This window comes from Podarcis liolepis (genome assembly GCF_965112155.1).
Source record: "Podarcis liolepis genome assembly, chromosome: 14".
Classification (NCBI taxonomy): domain Eukaryota; kingdom Metazoa; phylum Chordata; class Lepidosauria; order Squamata; family Lacertidae; genus Podarcis; species Podarcis liolepis.
This window is the reverse complement of record NC_139569.1, coordinates 39493869-39511943: the sequence shown is the minus strand read 5'-3', so window position 1 is coordinate 39511943 and position 18075 is coordinate 39493869. Positions and strand designations below refer to the sequence as shown.

At 46.7% G+C, this 18075-nt stretch overlaps 1 protein-coding gene across 3 annotated transcripts in view; it reads left to right on the top strand.

Annotated features, from left to right (window-relative positions):
* The first annotated feature begins 7816 nt into the window (after positions 1 to 7816).
* Positions 7817 to 18075, top strand: part of SLC27A2 (solute carrier family 27 member 2) — a 55370-nt gene continuing 45111 nt past the window's right edge. For 2 of the 3 annotated variants that reach the window (XM_083475789.1, XM_083475788.1), the window contains exons 1-3: positions 7873 to 8425; positions 14937 to 15146; positions 17671 to 17829. In XM_083475789.1, the coding sequence (XP_083331915.1) occupies positions 7948 to 8425; positions 14937 to 15146; positions 17671 to 17829 (847 nt within the window). In that variant the 5' untranslated portion in view covers positions 7873 to 7947. Of the gene's footprint in view, positions 8426 to 14936; positions 15147 to 17670; positions 17830 to 18075 lie in introns of all 3 variants that reach the window. The other variant, XM_083475787.1, reaches the window with a different exon arrangement.

Genomic DNA, 18075 nt, shown 5'->3' with positions numbered 1-18075 from the left:
CCGAGTCCTCCCAGGGACTGAACATACACACAAATCCTGTGCTCTGTTACTGAGCTACATTCCTGTCTTCCAAATGGGGCTCGCTTCCTTCTGTGTCAATACACTCCAGTCCATGCCGTCAGTGGTTCTAATACGTGACATCTTACACTCTGCTATTTTGAAAGGGAGTACAGTGCTGAGTAGTGAAAGGCACGGACGTTTCGGGAAGCTGCTCTCTGGGATATATTTCATTCATACCAACATTCCTTCGAGAGCTTGCTGCTCACAGCATGGGTGGAAGAGAAGCCCGCCAGCTGCGGTTTCCAGTGGCCCAGATTGTAAGAACAATATTCTCAAGTCACAAATGCTAAGCAGAACTGCTCTGGGGAGATTTGCAATAGCACACATTTTTTTGCATGCATGCTCTTTGCAGGAAAGACACTGCAGGCAGCTCAGCGTTTCCAGTTTGCCACGTAGTATTTAAAAAAGTATTTTAAAAAAACAATTATTATTTTTTTAATCTCCTTCACGATGAACCCAAAGCAGTCTTAGAGCTGAGAATTGCAGAGGGGTTGCTAACAGCATAGCATCATGTGTGCACTCGGGATTTAATGGGGAACGTGTAATATTCCCTGAAAAAATAAAAGGGTCTTTGGTGTTCTTGCATCTATGTGCATTGGGACTTGTGTACATGGTGCAAGATGCTATTGGGCTGTATCCCGCGCTCTCTGTCTGCTTGTCTGGGGCTGCTTGCGCTAGCAGACGGGTGAGTTTTAACGTTACACAACAGCATAGCTGTCAACGTTTCCCTTCCCCCCCCCCCAAAAAATCTCTTTTTTATAAACTTTTTTTATTCAAAATTAAAACAAAACATATTATCAGAAACATATCATCCTTATTCCCCCCATTTTTCCTTCCCCCCCACCCTCCCACACAAAACCCACCCAAACCCACCTCCCAGCTTCCCTCAGTTCCAGTCTTTGATTTCTCTAAGAACGCTGTTTTCTGCATGTTTCCCTATTTTTAAGGGAAATTCCCTTATTCTGAATAGGATTCCTCGCAAGAAAAAGGAAAAGTTGACAGCTATGCAACAGAGGGATCCAGCGCTACAGTTGTGCTAGCAGAAACTCATCAGGCAGGAAATCGCCCCATCTCTTGTGCAACGAAGCAATCAGCAACTTGCCTATGCATTCTCTTGCACAACAATTTTGGCTGAAAGATAAAGAAGCCTATGAAAGGAAAGCAGGAGCGGCTTTGAAGTTGCCCATCAAAGGTCAACAGCAGCTGGGCAGCAGAATGAGCAGGGACACAGGTCACCTAGTCATAATTTTCCCGGCTATGAGGGCAGGACGTACTTCACTCCTATCTAAATTATGCTAATTATTTCTAAATTTGAAGATATACATATATGAATTGGTGCGTGCATATCTTATGCAGATGTGAGTTCCCTTTTCGTTATCTTCTTTGGCAAAGTATTTCCTCTTTTTGGAAATAAACAAAATCAGGCTTAGATACAGCATTCTGCTTATAGGCAGCTTACTTCTCGCGGCTTCAGAACATGCTACGTTCGTTACTCAGAGTTACGGTATATGTATGACATTAATGACATATACGAAATATAGTGCAATAAAAAAAATCCAGTTAGGCGCCATGTACTTCTGGATGACCCAGACATGTATGTACGTATGTATACATGTACATACATACATACATACATACATGTATGTATGTATAGCCAAAGCTAGCTCTTTAAATATTATGTCCCATCCGTGGAAGCCATGACTGTTTAAGGTGGCATTATACTGTTGCAGACATCACCTTGCTGACAAAGCTCCGTATAGTCAAAGCTATGGTTTTCCCAGTACAGTGGTGCCTCGCAAGACAGAATTAATTCGTTCCGCAAGTTTTTTCTTCTTGCGAGTTTTTCGTCTTGCGAAGCACGGTTTCCCATAGGAATGCATTGAAAATCAATTAATGCGTTCCTATGGAGACCGTCCGGGGACAGAGAGGAAGCGCCGCTCTGTCCCCTCTTTTGAAGCAAGGGGCTGCGGGGAGAAGATAGCTTCTCCCCGCTGCCCCTTGCTTCAAAAGAGGTCCGGGGACAGAGGGGAAGCGCCGCGCTGTCCCCGGACCTCTTTTGAAGCAAGGGGCGGCGGGGAGAAGCGATCTTCTCCCCGCAGCCCCAGGTCCGGGGACAGCGGGGAAGACACGCTGCGCTTCCCGCTGTCCCCGGAGCTTGCGGGGCAAGCTTCGTTTTGCGAAGCAAGCCCATAGGGAAATTCGTCTTGCGAGGCAACTCAAAAACGAAAAAACCTTTCGTTTTGCGAGTTTTTCGTCTCGCGAGGCGTTCGTCTTGCGGGGCACCACTGTAGTGATGTATGGAAGTGAGAGCTGGACCATAAAGAAGGCTGTTCACTGAAGATATGATGCTTTTGAATTATGGTGCTGGAGGAGACTCTTGAGAGTCCCATGGACTGCAAGAAGATCAAACATGTCCATTCTGAAGGAAATCTGCTTTCGGCAACAGTGTTTTGCAGACTGCAATTGTTTCGCTGATGATTTGTTAATTATTCTATATGATTTACACTGTGTTTGTGATGTTCTGTTATTTTCTATCATGTTAGCCTTGTATTGGGAAGTTTTTAATGGTTGGTGTTTTAGTATGTTCTGATATATGCTGTGAGCTGCTCAGAGTGGCTGGGGAAACCCAGCCAGATGGGCGGGGTATAAATAACAAAATTGTTGTTGTTGTTGTTTATTTGTAAACCGCTTTTGGATTCATTTGAATGAAAAGCAGCATAGAAATACAGTGGATGCTCAGGTTGCGAATGTGATCTGTGCAGGATGCACATTCGCAACCCGCAGTGTCCGCAACCTGAAGTGGTGCGTCTGCACACACGTGGGTTGTGATTTGGTGCTTCTGCACATGTGCAAAGCCGATTTAGCACTTCTGCGCATGTGTGACCGCCAAAACCCGGAAGTAACCTGTTCCGGTACTTCCAGGTTTCGGCGGTCCATAACACAAAAAAATGCAACCTGAAGCATCTGTAACCCGAGGTATGACTGTATAATGAATCAAATCGAATTATGGTTATTCTTAATTTTCAATAATAAAAAAGCAATGATTACTTGTTGTGTTTCATATATTTATAATAAAATTACAATTACTAATTGATAATAAATGTTAGTAATTTTTTTAATAAGTTGATCAGGTGAATCTTATTTCAACACTAGTGTCAGGGCAATATTCTCCCAAAGGCAGAAGCCCAAGGGGCCACAGGACATCTCACTGCCATTCCTAGCACAGTCAAACCTCTGTTCCCAAACACCTCCGTTATTGTACGTTTCGGCTCCCCAATGCTGAAAACCCGGAAGTAAATGCTCCGGTTTTGGAACGTTTTTCGGAACCCGAACACCTGACATGGCTTCTGCTTGAGTGCAAGAAGCTCTTGCAACCAATCAGAAGCCGCACCTCGGCTGTCGAACGTTTCGGAAGTCGAACGGTCTTCCGGAACGGACTACGTGCAACAACTGAGGTTTGACTGTACCACTCAAGGCAGCTGCCTCACAGCCTTATGGTCTTAGCCCCATCTCTCTCTAACTCTCAGTCCTTTTGCAGCCTGTCCACACTGTGGGTACCATTAGCCAATGGGAATGACTGTTGGCCTGGTCTGAACACTGCCACATCCCTGTAGCAATCTCCTCCGAAAAAGGGAGAATGTGGGCCCTAGGCCAGGAATCTAGCCCAAGTTCAAATCATGAGGCAGGCATGTATGTTTCACATGACAGTAGAGAAATACTATCGTGAGGTTGAGGAGGGGGAAAGAGATCGAAACGGCAGCAGCCTCTAGGGTTTCTGCAACAGATATGCTTCATTCGAAGCAACTTTCTTCTAGGAAGAGCTCTGCATGGCTATAAATCACCTGAAATCCAATGCTAAACTGCATGTTAAAAATAACGTGAATGTCTTTAGCCTTCTGTGGTCTCCAAGACATACAATATGGCCAGGACCCCCACAACCGAGCCAATTATGGAGCAGGAAAAAGTAAGACATCGAGGTCAGAGCATACCTAGGCACAAACTTTAACAAGCAGTAGGAAAAATCACTACGCACTCCTCATAACCCTGAGCGGGAAGAAGTCCAGCGGCAGCCTGGCAAAGCTTTATTCCCTTTTCCATTAAACTTGCGGTGCCGTGTCTGAAGTACTTAATGGGTTGTCGTTTTATAAATGTAGACATTTGTAAAAAAAAGATCTCTAATACAAGTTTGTTTATGGCATTGTGCAAAAGCATGCGCTTGTATTTTCATAAAAACAACTTTTTTAAAACCCCACCTTTCCATTCTAAAACAGAAGCCTCAAAGCAGTTCGCACGTTTAATCAAAGTAATAAAAATATATTATTACTTGTCAGCTTAATCATACTGTTATGAGTTTGGGTTGGGGGGAAATAGGCTGTATGCAGAGATCCTTCTAACCCCTGGATCAAGCAAGTGTTAAAAATAGTACAGTAATGTTATCAACAACTGTCTTAGCCCTATGCCTTATGCTTGTTTTTCTGTTAATGAATTTACAAAATGGTTCTTTTGAAACCCTTAATAAACAATAAAAACAATCTCAAAACAGTGAGCAATTAATAAAACCTCTAACTGCTTCCTGATTTCTTTTTCCAAAGTTTTGCTCTGGGAGGCAATAATGAAGTGTGTGTTGAGTAAACCGAGGAAATAGATTTCTGTTTGGTTTGTTGTTGTTCTAATATTTACTATGAGGGTTTCTGCTTGTAGAGTTGTTTGATTACAGTGTTGCCTAAAGAGAACTGATGCACTGTAGTCCACGTTCGCTCCCTAGTGGCAAACTAAGGGAGCAATCCAAACCCAATATCTACCAGATCTAGCGAGTTGGAATCCAGCAGGACTGCAGCATAGCCCGTCTATTTCTGGCACAGCCGGGCTACACCAGTGTAAGCTCCACATCCCAGCTCAGCAGGAGAATATGCCGTAGCAACTGGCTCATCCCAGCTCAGCAAGGGCTGAGCCAAGAACAAGCTTTTGCCTGCACAAGCCCTGAAGGGGTGTTCCAGGTTGGGAGCACGACGAGGCAGGGGAAACTTACACTGGATTCTAACTCAGTTCTGCTCAGTCACATGAACTGACAACTCAGGGGAACATATGCCAGCAAAAAGGGTGATGTCAATCCAATCTGTTTTAAAGGCTTGTTTTCTTTCTGCCTAAGTTTGGAATGGGACGCGGGTGGCGCTGTGGGTTAAACCACAGAGCCTAGGACTTGCTGATCAGAAGGTCGGTGGTTCGAATCCCCGCGACAGGGTGAGCTCCCATTGCTCGGTCCCTGCTCCTGCCAACCTAGCAGTTCGAAAGCACATCAAAGTGCAAGTAGATAAATAGGTACCGCTCTGGTGGGAAGGTAAACGGCGTTTCCGTGTGCTTCTTTGGTTTGCCAGAAGCGGCTTCGTCATGCTGGCCACATGACCCGGAAGCTGTACACCGGCTCCCTCGGCCAATAAAGCGAGATGAGCGCCGCAACCCCAGAGTCGGTCATGACTGGACCTAATGGTCAGGGGTCTCTTTACCTTTTAAGTTTGGAATAATATCAGTTTAACATGAACAAGCATAAATTGCACAGGCTTTCTATATTTAGTGTTGCTCTGCTGTCTCAAGTGCGTCCATTTTTTGCACATTTCCTACTGCAATTGTGGTATGCTACCTTGTTTCAGTACTGTCCTTTAGCTACCTTGTTGCAATGATTGGACACCCTATTGCACATCCCTGCGCTGAAAGTTTCAATTTTATAAACAACAGAACATGTGCTTCCACAGTGGCTTTATTACAGAGACATTCGTACTAGCTTCATCTTACCATTACTGCATTCTTATACCCAGGGTACACAGGACAATTCTATACCTTGTAGCTGCTTTCAGATACCAACCCTGCTACAACTTACACGGTTGCCAGATTCTGCACAGCAGCGCTCAAAATTCGTCGGGCGATGACCTGTGTCACAAACTAGATTTAATGAGCACATATCAGAGTGCTCTGTAGACTGACAGCTATATATACTAACTGCTTATGCTCTGCCACTCCCGTCTAATGTTCCTAACTCTTCGTTCAGACTTTCCTTGCTTCCTTTAGATTTTTATAGACTTTAAATACTTTTTAGTTTTTAAAATCATTTTTCAGATTTTAAATGACTGTACCCACCCACCCCCCTTCCTTATGCTGGTATATGACCATAACAAAGATTTGATTTGATGATTTCGATTTTATCAACTGAAGACCAGACATAAGAAGCATTAATCCCATTAACACTTCTGCAAATCCCTTTGTTCTGATTTTAGGTTGCAATCCTATGCATAGGTTCTTGGGTGCAATTCCTATTGAACTCAGTAGACATTATGAGTAAAGCTCAACAACTTCACCCCCCCCCCAAGGTCAACAACAACTTTGGCTCGGTTCGGGGGCAGTTAAACGACCCCCGTGGGCCCCTTGTGGCCCATGGGCCTTAGGTTGCCAACCCCTGCTTTACATAGTCTAACATGCATTGAGGACAGAACCAACTGTGCCTTCAGGGGCACTCTACCATTAGGCAGAGTGAGGCCACCACCCACAGGTGCTGGGGGACACCAGGGCTGCTCCTCTGGCACTCCTGCTTCTGCTGCAGGGAAGATCTGTGCACAAACATAAGGAGCCTACTCCCCGCCCCCCCCCCATGTGGTAAAGGACACTGTCCCATGGCCAGTACTGTGGGGGGGTGGGGGGCGGGGAGAGAGAGATTCAACTTCTGGTCCATTTCTGTACCAGGAAGAGTGAGGGTGCCATCTTTTTGTTATCATGCCTTACTCATCATTTCATTTTTAGTTTTGTAAAATCCAGTTAAAATACTTTTTTAAAAAATAAATATTTGTATCCTGCAATTTTATTTTATTTTTTAAAAAAGGAATCAAGAGCAGAACAGGCAGATGGTAACAAGCGGTATGTGATATACAAATGACATGAGAAAACTTGGTATACTTTTTTGTATATAATTATTCTTGTTCATCAAACCCAATAATAATTTAAAATAACAAACAAAAAACAAGCGGTATGTTAAGACCGCTTGTGAAGGCGGATGAAGGCTGCAGCACATAAGATATCTACCAGTCGTCATGATACTCTGTTGTTGTTTAGTCGTGCCCGACTCTTCGTGACCCCCTGGACCAGAGCACGCCAGGCACTCCTGTCTTCCACTGCCTCCCACAGTTTGGCCAAACTCATGCTGGTAGCTTCGAGAACACTGTCCAACCATCTCGTCCTCTGTCGTCCCCTTCTCCTTGTGCCCTCCATTTTTCCCAACATCAGGGTCTTTTCCAGGGAGTCTTCTCTTCTCATGAGGTGGCCAAAGTATTGGAGTCTCAGCTTCAGGATCTGTCCTTCCAGTGAGCACTCAGGGCTGATTTCCTTAAGGATGGAGAGGTTTGATCTTCTTGCAGAGGTTTGATCTCCTCTCAAGAGTCTCCTCCAGCACCAGAATTCAAAAGCACCAATTCTTCAGCGATCAGCCTTCTTTATGGTCCAGCTCTCACTTCCATACATCACTACTGGGAAAACGATACTCACGCCTTTGGAATAGAACCTTACTGCGAAGACTGTGCGTTGGTCAGCGCGCACACATAAAACAAAACAAACCCCAAACCCTGTTTATGGAAGGCAATCTTACTTGTGATCGCCAAAGAAATAGAAGTTTGAGACTCCTGATCTCCGCTTCTGGAGGAGACAGGCGGGCTGGAAATCGGGAGAGAGAAAGAGAGCGTGAGCGCGCGCTCCCGTCTGGCTGGACCCGCCCCTCGTTTGGCAGGAGCCGGTCACTTTTTGCGCCGGTAACCAGGCGAGGCGCCTCAGTGCGCTCGGCGCGCCTGGGCAGAGAGGAGCGACGAGCTGGCGCCGGGGGTCGAGTCTCCCCAAGGCGCCGTCGAGACCATGTTCCCGGGCTTGTACACGGCGCTGGCGGGTCTGCTGCTGCTGCCTCTGCTGGTGAACCTGGCGTGCCCTTACCTCTTCCAGGATTTGGGCTTCTTCCTGCAGCTGGTGCGCGTGGCGCAGCGCTCTCGCCGCGCCGCCTCGCGCGTCCCTCCGCGGACGCTGGTGGAGGTGTTCAGGCAGCGGGCGCGCCAGGCTCCCCAAAAGCCCATGCTGCTCTTCCGAGACGAGGTGTACACCTACGAGCAGGTGGAGCGGCGGAGCAACCAGGTGGCGAGGGCGCTGAGGGAGCACGCAGGGCTGCGGCAGGGCGATACCGTGGCGCTCTTCCTGGGCAACCAGCCCGCCTACGTGTGGCTGTGGCTGGGCTGCGCCAAGCTGGGCTGCGCCATGGCCTGCCTCAACTGCAACATCAGGGCCAGGTCCTTGGTGCATTGCTTCCAGTGCAGCGGTGCCAAAGTGCTGCTGGCCGACCCAGGTGAGGACCTCCTCTTCTCCTCTCCCTCCCCCCCCCAGCTGATAGTGGTTTAATTGCTCTGTCACCAGCTCCTGCCAACCTAGAAGTTCGAAAGCACTCCAGTCATAGCTGTCAACCTTCCCCCTTTTTTTTGCTGGAAATTCCCTTATTCCAGCGCCGTTTCCCACTGCTATCCCGGATTGTTAGATATCCCGTGGACTGTCCCCGGGACAGGTGAGGCTGCTGATCCCTTATTTCCGAGGCTGCTGATCCCTTATTTTCAAATCTGAAAGTTGAAAGCTATGACTCCAGTGCAAGTAGGTAAAAAGGTACCGCTGTTGCAGAAAGGTTAGTGGCGTTTCCATGCGCTCTGGTTTCTGTCACGGTGTTCTGTTGCGCCAGAAGCGGTTTAGTCATGCTAGCCACATGACCTGGAAAGCTGTCTGTGGATAAACACCATCTCCCTTGGCCTGAAAGCGAGATGAGCACCGCAACCCCATAGTCACCTTTGACTGGACTTAACCGTCCAGGGGTCCTTTACCATTTTTTAACCTTTTTTTAATGGCCGCCCACCTAGCAGTACCCATGCCTTTAGGGCCCCCGCAACCAAGGATCAAAAGAAAATTACAACCAACCTTTCGTAGTTCAGTGTTACCCCACTAGAGCACTCCCACGAGACATCTTCAGATATGAAGCTTTCTGTGAGCTAGTGCGTTGCACGTTCCCACTGAGCCCAGATCCTAGTAGAATATTCTCAAGTAGCTGATTGGAAGCAATGGTGGGTTGGTAAAATCAAGAACGTTTTAGGAGATAATTTGTGAGGGCCCCTCCGGAGATTTCGTCTGCCTAGAGTAGAGGCCTCCACAGAGTTTAATCTAGCACTGGTGGCTAGAGTGATGGGCAACTTGAATAAAATATGGGAGGGGGGCAGGTAAGCCCCACCCTGATATAATGGATTACATGATGTGTCACTGTGTACATGATGTGGCAATGCTCATCAACTCTGGGGGAGCCTTGGCCCTCTCAAATACAGTGGTCCCTCAAGTTAAGTACTTAATTCGTTCCGGAGGTCCGTACTTAACCTGAAACTGTTCTTAACCTGAAGCACCACTTTAGCTAATGGGGCCTCCTGCTGCTGCCGCGCTGCCGGAGCACGATTTCTGTTCTCATCCTGAAGCAAAGTTCTTAACCTGAAGCACTATTTCTGGGTTAGCGGAGTCTTTAACCTGAGGCGTCTGTAACCTGAGGTACCACTGTATTTTATGGGGGGAGGGGAGGTACCTCAGCCCCTAGGAGTTGGCTCCTATGGTGGTGTGAAACCCACTCAGAATCCCACAATGTGACCTTGGGTCATGTGCACAATCTCAGCTTTAGCCCACCTCGCAGGGGTGTTGCGAGTATGAGCTCCCAGAAGGATGGCGGAGCTGTGTGTGCTGAGCTCTTTGAAGGAAGAATGAGATGATGGCATGGTAACCTGGTGTTGCACACTATCAAGTCAATAGAAAACCACTTTTTTCAAAACCAGGTTTGAGGGAGGGAGCCTTGAAGCACCAGTCTTTCACTTTTGTTGCCTCTGATTAACAGGTTTTGCAATAATAATGATAATAATAATAAGTATTGTTCATCAGAGGTAATAGAAGAACAAGAAGTGGTTGGGTGCACATTTGGGGGGGGGGAAATCCTCATGCTCACCATAAATGTGAGGTTCCCAGTGGCGTAGCGTGGGTTGTCAGCACCCGGGGCAAGGCAAGTAATTTGCGCCCCCTAACCTGTGGATTTGCGCCCCCTAACCATAACCCCCAGATGTTGCGCCCGGTGCGGCTGGCCCCCCCTGCACCCCCCACGCTACGCCACTGGAGGTTCCACAAGATTATTCACTGTTTTGACAGCAATATTGTGCCTTATTAAAATGCAGATGACACCTTTAAATTGCTTCCTATTATTAAGCTTCATGCTAGGCAGCAGTTCCACAGGTGCAACCTTTTTTTTCTACTTTGGGCATGGAGCATGGTATCCCCTGTTGCATTTCTCTCTCTCTCGTGTAGCTGTGAAAGGGATAGGAGACTTTCTGGAGAAAAGAGGTTATCCCTACGAATAGGGTGACCTGAATAGTTGCCATTCCATATCTTTTATTAAGCTCTATCAGCAGTTTGACATTGGGTCAGTGTGAGTAGTGAGTGAGAGCAAAGGTACATTTACAATCATTGGTCGTAGATACAGGCTCATTAAGAAGCAAGAATCAGTTATGACCAAGTATCAATATGACTTTCAGTGGCAAAGAGAGGACTGATAAGTGACAATCCAATAATATATATGAGAAGAACCACACTGAAATTTCTAAGCAGCCCTCCAAACTGAGTGACTGGACAGTGAAATGTGAGGTACAATTCAATGTAAACAAGTGTAAAGTGATGCATTTGGGGACATATTATTATTGTTGTTGTTGTGCATTTGGGGACATGTTGTTGTTGTTGTTGTTGTTGTTGTTGTTGTTGTTGTTGTTGTTGTTGTTGTTATTTTCAAGTATATATGCCCATGGGGTCTCACCTGGAGGTGACAGATAAGGAATGGGATCTGGGACTCATAGTCAATGATTTAATGAAGATGTTCACTCAGTGTGCAGCGGCTGTGAAAAAAGGCAAATTCCATGCTAGGGATCAAATTCCTTCTTAGGAATCATTAAATTAGTTATACAAGTCTGTGATGGTTGCCTTGCCTCAAAAATGATACAGTGGTACCTTGGGTTAAGAACTTAATTCGTTTCGGAGGTCTGAGCTGAGGAGATGCAAACTTGAGAAGATCCACTTGGGGTCACCAATTTTTGGCCTTGCATAGGGTGCCATGTTATGAAAGATTACCAAAGACCACCCCTGGGCTAGGGCCTGAGAGACCAGTCTTCAAATCTCCACTCAGCCACACGAAGCCTGCTGGCTCACCTTGGACCAGTCACTATCTCTCAGCCTAACCTACCCCACAGGGCTGTTGTGAGGATAAAATGGAAAGCACAACACCTTCAGCTCCTTGGAGGAAAAGTGGAATATAAATAATAACTGAGCTTTCTTTAAAAAAAATCCAAACAGACAGAATAGTGAGATTTGTAACAAGAATATATGCCTGGATACTATCATACAAGTTTAAACAAGTTTTGTTTGTTTTGAAAAGTGCTCTGGAAATGTTGGAAGTAACCTGTTATTGGGTTAAAACAACTTGCAACCTCAGGTTTACACAGGTAATGGTGGTAACTTTAAAAATAGGAGGCAGAAGGTGTTCCCTGTTAAATAGTTAGCAGAGATACCTTGTTTGAACGTTAGCCTGCATTTTCTTGTAAACATGCCCACATTGCTGATATATCCGTATCTACATGAGATAATGGATAATTATCGTTGTTTACTTGGCATGAAGTATGAGTTTTAAAATCCTACCTGTGGAAAATGAAGGATTAGACAATGACCTGAATTAAGAAAACAGAACTACAAACAAGTTATCAAACAAGTTCATCTGATACACTGATGGTCTAATATCAGCCTCCCTATGCAAATGATAGTTTCTGGAAGTGCAGTGCAATTCCTTCCTCCTTTCTCTTATCTGTCCTTGTAATTGCTATAACCCGAGAAAGAGAAACAATAGTATGTATAAATTATTTACCTCAGAGCGTCTTCTGCCAAGGCAGAATCATAGGCTGTAAGTTGGTTGGTTTTTGCAAAACTCCTCTCTCATATCCAGAAAGGAGGTAAACCTAAGGTTGCTGGTGGGGGCTTCGATGGCTGAATGTTCTTTATTACACTATTTTTATTTATTGTTTTCTTTATTAGGCTTATATATCGTCCTTCTTCATGAGATTTCAGGGCGGTTCTGACCCCCCAGATTCCTCTAACTTAGCTAGAACTCTCTCTTCATACATGCTGCAGAGATATTTTAGATGGGGAAATATTCAGTTAGATGGGCCTGCAGTGGTTACATCCAGACAGAGTTTTACCACCTCAGATTGCCAGCAATCAAATTAGAAGAACCAAGGATGCTATGCAGGGCCAGAGTCAACGACAGCGGTACCTCAGTTTTCGAGCATCTCGGAAGCCAAACGTTTTGGTTTTCAAAGGCCGAAAACCCGGAAGTAATTGCTTCCATTTTCGAATGCACCTCAGAAGTCGAACGGCTTCCGTGGCATGTTTTTCCATTTTCCCCATTGACTTTGCAAACCGCCCTTTGTGCCTCGGTTGTCAAACATTTCGGAAGTCAAGCGGTCTTCCGGAATGGATTATGTTCAACAACTGAGGTACCATTGTATATGCAGTGTCCACCTTTTAAGGTGTTTTTTTTTGGGGGGGGGGTTGTTTTTGCCTTTTACAAGATTTGGAAATTCTGCTTTTATTCTACTCTTCTGCTTCTATTCTGTTGATACATTAATACATTACATAACAGCAAAATGTCCCAGTACCTTGTTCTGAATAATGGTACTTCTCTTGTTAATGCTGTCTGGCATTTGGGTTTGGAGCAACGGGTGGCGCTGTGGTCTAAACCACAGAGCCTGGGGCTTGCCGATTGGAAGGTCGGCAGTTTGAATCCCCACGACAGGCTGAGCTCCCATTGTTTGCTCCCGGCTCCTGCCCACCTAGCAGTTCAAAAGCACATCAAGGTACCACTGTACTAAATGCACGAGCGAAAATGCTCAAGTGAACAATGCTATGTTTAAGTGATGATCATGTAGAAGACATAAGGGAAGAGTTCCCTAATAAGGATGCTGCCACAGAGAAGGCCCTGCTGGAGGTCACAACCGCACCCCTGAGCCATACACATCTGTGTCACCACTTCCTTTTTTGGGAATGCCTTCCAAAAAGAGAACCATGCTCACAGTGGCTTTTGGGCAGTCTCTCACAGTGGCGTAGCGTGGGGGGTGCAGAGGGGGCGGGCTGCACCGGGCGCAACATCTGGGGGTTAGGGTTAGGGGGCGCAAATCCATGGGTTAGGGGGCGCAAATCCACGGGTTAGGGGGCGCAAATTACTTGCCTTGCCCCGGGTGCTGACAACCCACGCTACGCCACTGGTCTCTCATGCAGGGTGGAACAGGAGCACACAGATAACCGCAGATACATTTTCCATGTCATTATGGGAACCTTTCAGAAACGATGCATGAAAGAGGAAGGAAATTCCCTGGGATATTGCGTCACCCTCCCGTTGGAAATAGCTGACATACGCAGGTGGGGGTGGAGAACCCTCACACTTGATAATGAACAATCTCCTGAGGATCCTTATAGTGACACACAAATCCAGGCATCGTGCAATTTCAGATTGTTAGGAAACATGCCGGCTAGCCTTTTCCCAGATGTATCGTGAAAATATGACACCTGTGTTTCTGATACCCCGCAGTATTTTGCCTTCCATTATATGGCACCACTAAATATTTGTGGAAATAAATTTGGCAAGATGTTTGCTGTGGACCCTGTTACAGTGGTACGTCGGGTTAAGTACTTAATTCGTTCCAGAGGTCTGTACTTAACCTGAAACTGTTCTTAACCTGAGGCACCACTTTAGCTAATGGGGCCTCCTGCTGCTGCCGCGCCGCCGGAGCACGATTTCTGTTCTCAACCTGAAGCAAAGTTCATAACATGAAGCACTATTTCTGGGTTAGCGGAGTATGTAACCTGAAGCGTATGTAACCTGAAGCGTATGTAGCCTGAGGTACCACTGTACAGTGGTACCTCGGGTTACAGACACTTCAGGTTACAGACTCCGCTAACCCAGAAATAGTACCTCGGATTAAGAACTTTGCCTCAGGATGAGAACAGAAATCGCACGGCGGCAGCGGGAGGCCCCATTATCTAAAGTGGTACTTCAGGTTAAGAACAGTTTCAGGTTAAGAACGGACCTCCAGAACAAATTAAGTTCTTAACCCAAGGTACCACTGTATATGTGAGTGGCGTTTAACATGGCCACACTTTAACTTGATGACCTGTATTCTCCTTTTCACCAAAAGCTGATCTCCCACGTGGGTTGCAGGCAGTGGCGTAGCGTGGGTTGTCAGCACCCGGGGCAAGGCAAGCAATTTGCGCCCCCTAACCCACACCGCACGCCTGGCACCCCCCCACACACACACATTGGGCGGCAACCCGGCAGCTCGGATCGGATTCGCACAACCAGCACTGCAGTGAGAGAGAGTGAGTGAGCCAGGTAGGGGCAGAGAGCTGCGAGTGCGAGCGCGTCCCCCAGATGTTGCGCCCGGTACGGCCGGGGCCCCCTGCACCCCCCACGCTACGCCACTGGTTGCAGGTTTTGTTCCGTGCTACTTGTTCCGCCATTGTGGAAATGAGCAATGGCATATGACTTTTCTGAGGTTTCGAAGCTACAGCTCCTGAAATTCCCTCCTTCTACACAACTCTTTTCTTTTTCCTTTCCTCCCCCCCCCCCTGCATCTGGCCATGCTATGAAGAGTACTACAAAAACATTTCAGAGTAAAACATCACAGCACAAACCTTTATTGAATAATGGGCCTTTCCCCCCCCCCTTCAAGTAACCATTTCTTCTCTCCTCCTTAAAGAATTAGCACCAGCCATTGAAGAAGTGCTTCCAGTCCTGAAGGAAGAGAATGTGACTATCTATTACTTAAGCAGGACCTCCAACACAGAGGGGATCGACAGTTTCATTGACAAAATGGACGCTGCTTCAGATGAGCCTATTCCAGTGTCCTGGAGATCAAATGTCACTTTTAAAAGTCCTGCCCTGTACATATATACCTCTGGGACTACAGGTACAGTAATAATAATAAAAACCCGCATAATAATAAAAACCCTATGCAGAAATAAGTCCTGTTTAGTTGTGGGACTGATTTCCAGGTAACTGGGTGTACAGAATTGCAGCTGGCTTATTTTATTCACTGGCTGGTTTTAAAATATCTTATGAAGAAATCTAATTGACATACAGTGGTGCCTCGCAAGACGAAAAGAATCCGTTCTGTGATTCTCTTCGTCTAGCGGTTTTTTTGTCTTGCGAAGCAAGCCCATTGAAGGATTAGCGGGTTAGCGCTATTAGCGCTGTTAGCGGCTTTTAGCGGCTTATCTGCTGATCGGATCAGCTGATAAGCGGCTTAGCGGCTTAGAAAAAGGGGGGGGAGGGGAAAAAAACCGGCAGGAACTCGCAAGACATTGTCGTCTTGCGAAGCAAGCCCATAGGAAATTCGTTTTGCGAAGCACCTCCAAAACGGAAAACTCTTTCGTCTAGCGAGTTTTCCTTCTTGCGAGGCATTCGTCTTGCGGGGCACCACTGTATTGCAAAACTTTACTGAAAGTGCCTGAGGAAAAGCACAGTGTCTCTAAAGTCTCTAAAACTTGGGAGACAAAACTAGCTGTAGTTGTGTATTTTAATACTCTGTTGGAAGCTGCCCAGAGTGGCTGGGGAAACCCAGCCAGATGGGCAGGGTATAAATAATAAATTCTATTCTATTAAGCAATGTGGTAGTTTGCAAACAAAAGTATATGTAAGGCATGGGCGTAGCCAAGTAGGGTAAGGAAGGGGCAGTAAAATCAGTAAAAATACATAGCTAACTGAGGTTCTGCTCCCCGCAACAAAAGGCCTGCCCCCCCACAGAAATCCTAGCTACGCCCATGGATGTGAGACTGCTCTACTAACAAAAGAGAGCATTGTTGTTTTTTGAACGGTTTCTTTTGGATGAAAAAAACAGTAGCAACCCAAGCTGGATCCAAGCTAAGTTGGCTACGTTTTAGTCCCACTGAAAACAACCAATAAATGTTAATTATGACTATCTCTTCAGTTCCCAAAGTTGTTAACAATAAATCTTCTCGGGGAATCCTGGAAGTGGAATAGGAGCCGCCTAACAACTTGAGGCACCCTTAACAAACTACAGTTCCCAGAATTATTTGGGGGAAGCCACAACTGTTTAAAGTGGCATTATGGTGCTTTAGGGACGCGGGTGGCGCTGTGGGTTAAACCACAGAGCCTAGGACTTGCTGATCAGAAGGTTGGTGGTTCGAATCCCCGCGGCGGGGTGAGCTCCCGTTGTTCGGTCTCTGCTCCTGCCCACCTAGCAGTTTGAAAGCACATCAAAGTGCAAGTAGATAAATAGGTACCGCTCCGGCGGGAAGGTAAATGGCGTTTCCGTGCGCTGCTCTGGTTCGCCAGAAGTGGCTTAGTCATGCTGGCCACATGACCCGGAAGCTGTACGCCAGCTCCCTCGGCCAATAAAGTGAGATGAGCGCCACAACCCCAGTCGGCCACAACTGGACCTAATGGTCAGGGGTCCCTTTACCTTTACTATGGTGTTTTAAATGCATGTTGTGAATGTGTCGCAACTTAGCCTTCTCCCTAACATGAGTTTTTTTGTTTATTTGTTACACAAACGGCGATTTTAAGAATGAGGATAAGGTGTAGGAGATGAATTGGCATATAAAGCCTTCTCTGGTTATTAGAGGTTTGGAAATCGTTATAGTAGGTTCATAGATGTCATTGCCCTGTACAGTGGTACCCCGGAAGTCGAATGGAATCCGTTCCGGAGGGCCGTTCGACTTCCAAAATGTTCGGAAACCAAGTCACGGCTTCCAATTGGCTGCAGGAAGCTGCTGCAGCCAATCGGAAGCCATGGAAGCCCCGTGGGATGTTTGAGTTCAAAAGAACACTCACTTCCTGGTTAGTGGCGTTCAGGAGTCAAAATGTTTGACTCGCAAGCATAGCTGTCAACTTACAGATTTGAAAATAAGGGACCAGCAGCCTCAAAAATAAGGGATCAGCAGCCAAAACAAGAGATTTTCCAAGCACAGGTATGTGAGCCCCTCCGAGCCAAAGGCAGAAAGCCCAGCCAGCAGCCAAACAAAGCCTCAAGCGGTAGTTCCCACAGTGCAGCAACCCAGCAAAGGGGATGCAGCAAGGAAAACCACCGTCACCTCTCCGCTGGGAAGCGCTGAGCAAAGGCGAGTCCCCAGGCAATGTGGCCGATTTGATCGGCACAAGGCATGCAAGCTCCACCCCCCAGTCGTTCTTAGACTCCTTATTGGGTGAGCAACGCAGCCAAGCAACACAATTGGAGCCTCCCTCCTCCCTGGCCAGCAGAGAGGGAGGGAGAGGAGCTGCTTCCTTTGAAACCCGGGAAATTTACAGGACATCATCAATAAGGGACAGAAGTGGGACACGGCGCTGGGATAAGGGAGTTTCCCGCCAAATAAAGGACGGTTGACAGCTATGTTCACAAGGCGTTCGGGATCCAAGGTACGACTGTACTTGTTTCCCATCTAATGAAAAACAAAACTTTTCTCTTCACGCAGGTCTCCCGAAAGCTGCGTTGATTACCCATGAACGCACGATATTGGCCTGTGCTCTGATCATTGCCAGCGGTGTTACTTCAGCAGATGTTATCTATACCGCTCTGCCACTCTATCATAGTGCCGCCCTTTTAATTGGGGTGCACGGCTGCATCCTGCAAGGTAAGCGGGACTAAGTTGGATTAATAACTTTAACTTGACTTTGTTTTGGAAAGCGTGTTCTCCGTCATGGAGAGCACGTGTTGCGGTGGGGTCTTACAAGACATCCCACTGTTGCTGGGCGGGTAAAGGTAGTTAGCCACCATTGCAATTGGGCTCCTCTTGCCGTTGGGGAGAATTTGATGTTGCCATTTAATGATTGACAACCAAGAAGTTTTATATTCCCTGCGCGCAGCGTTGAACTTCCTC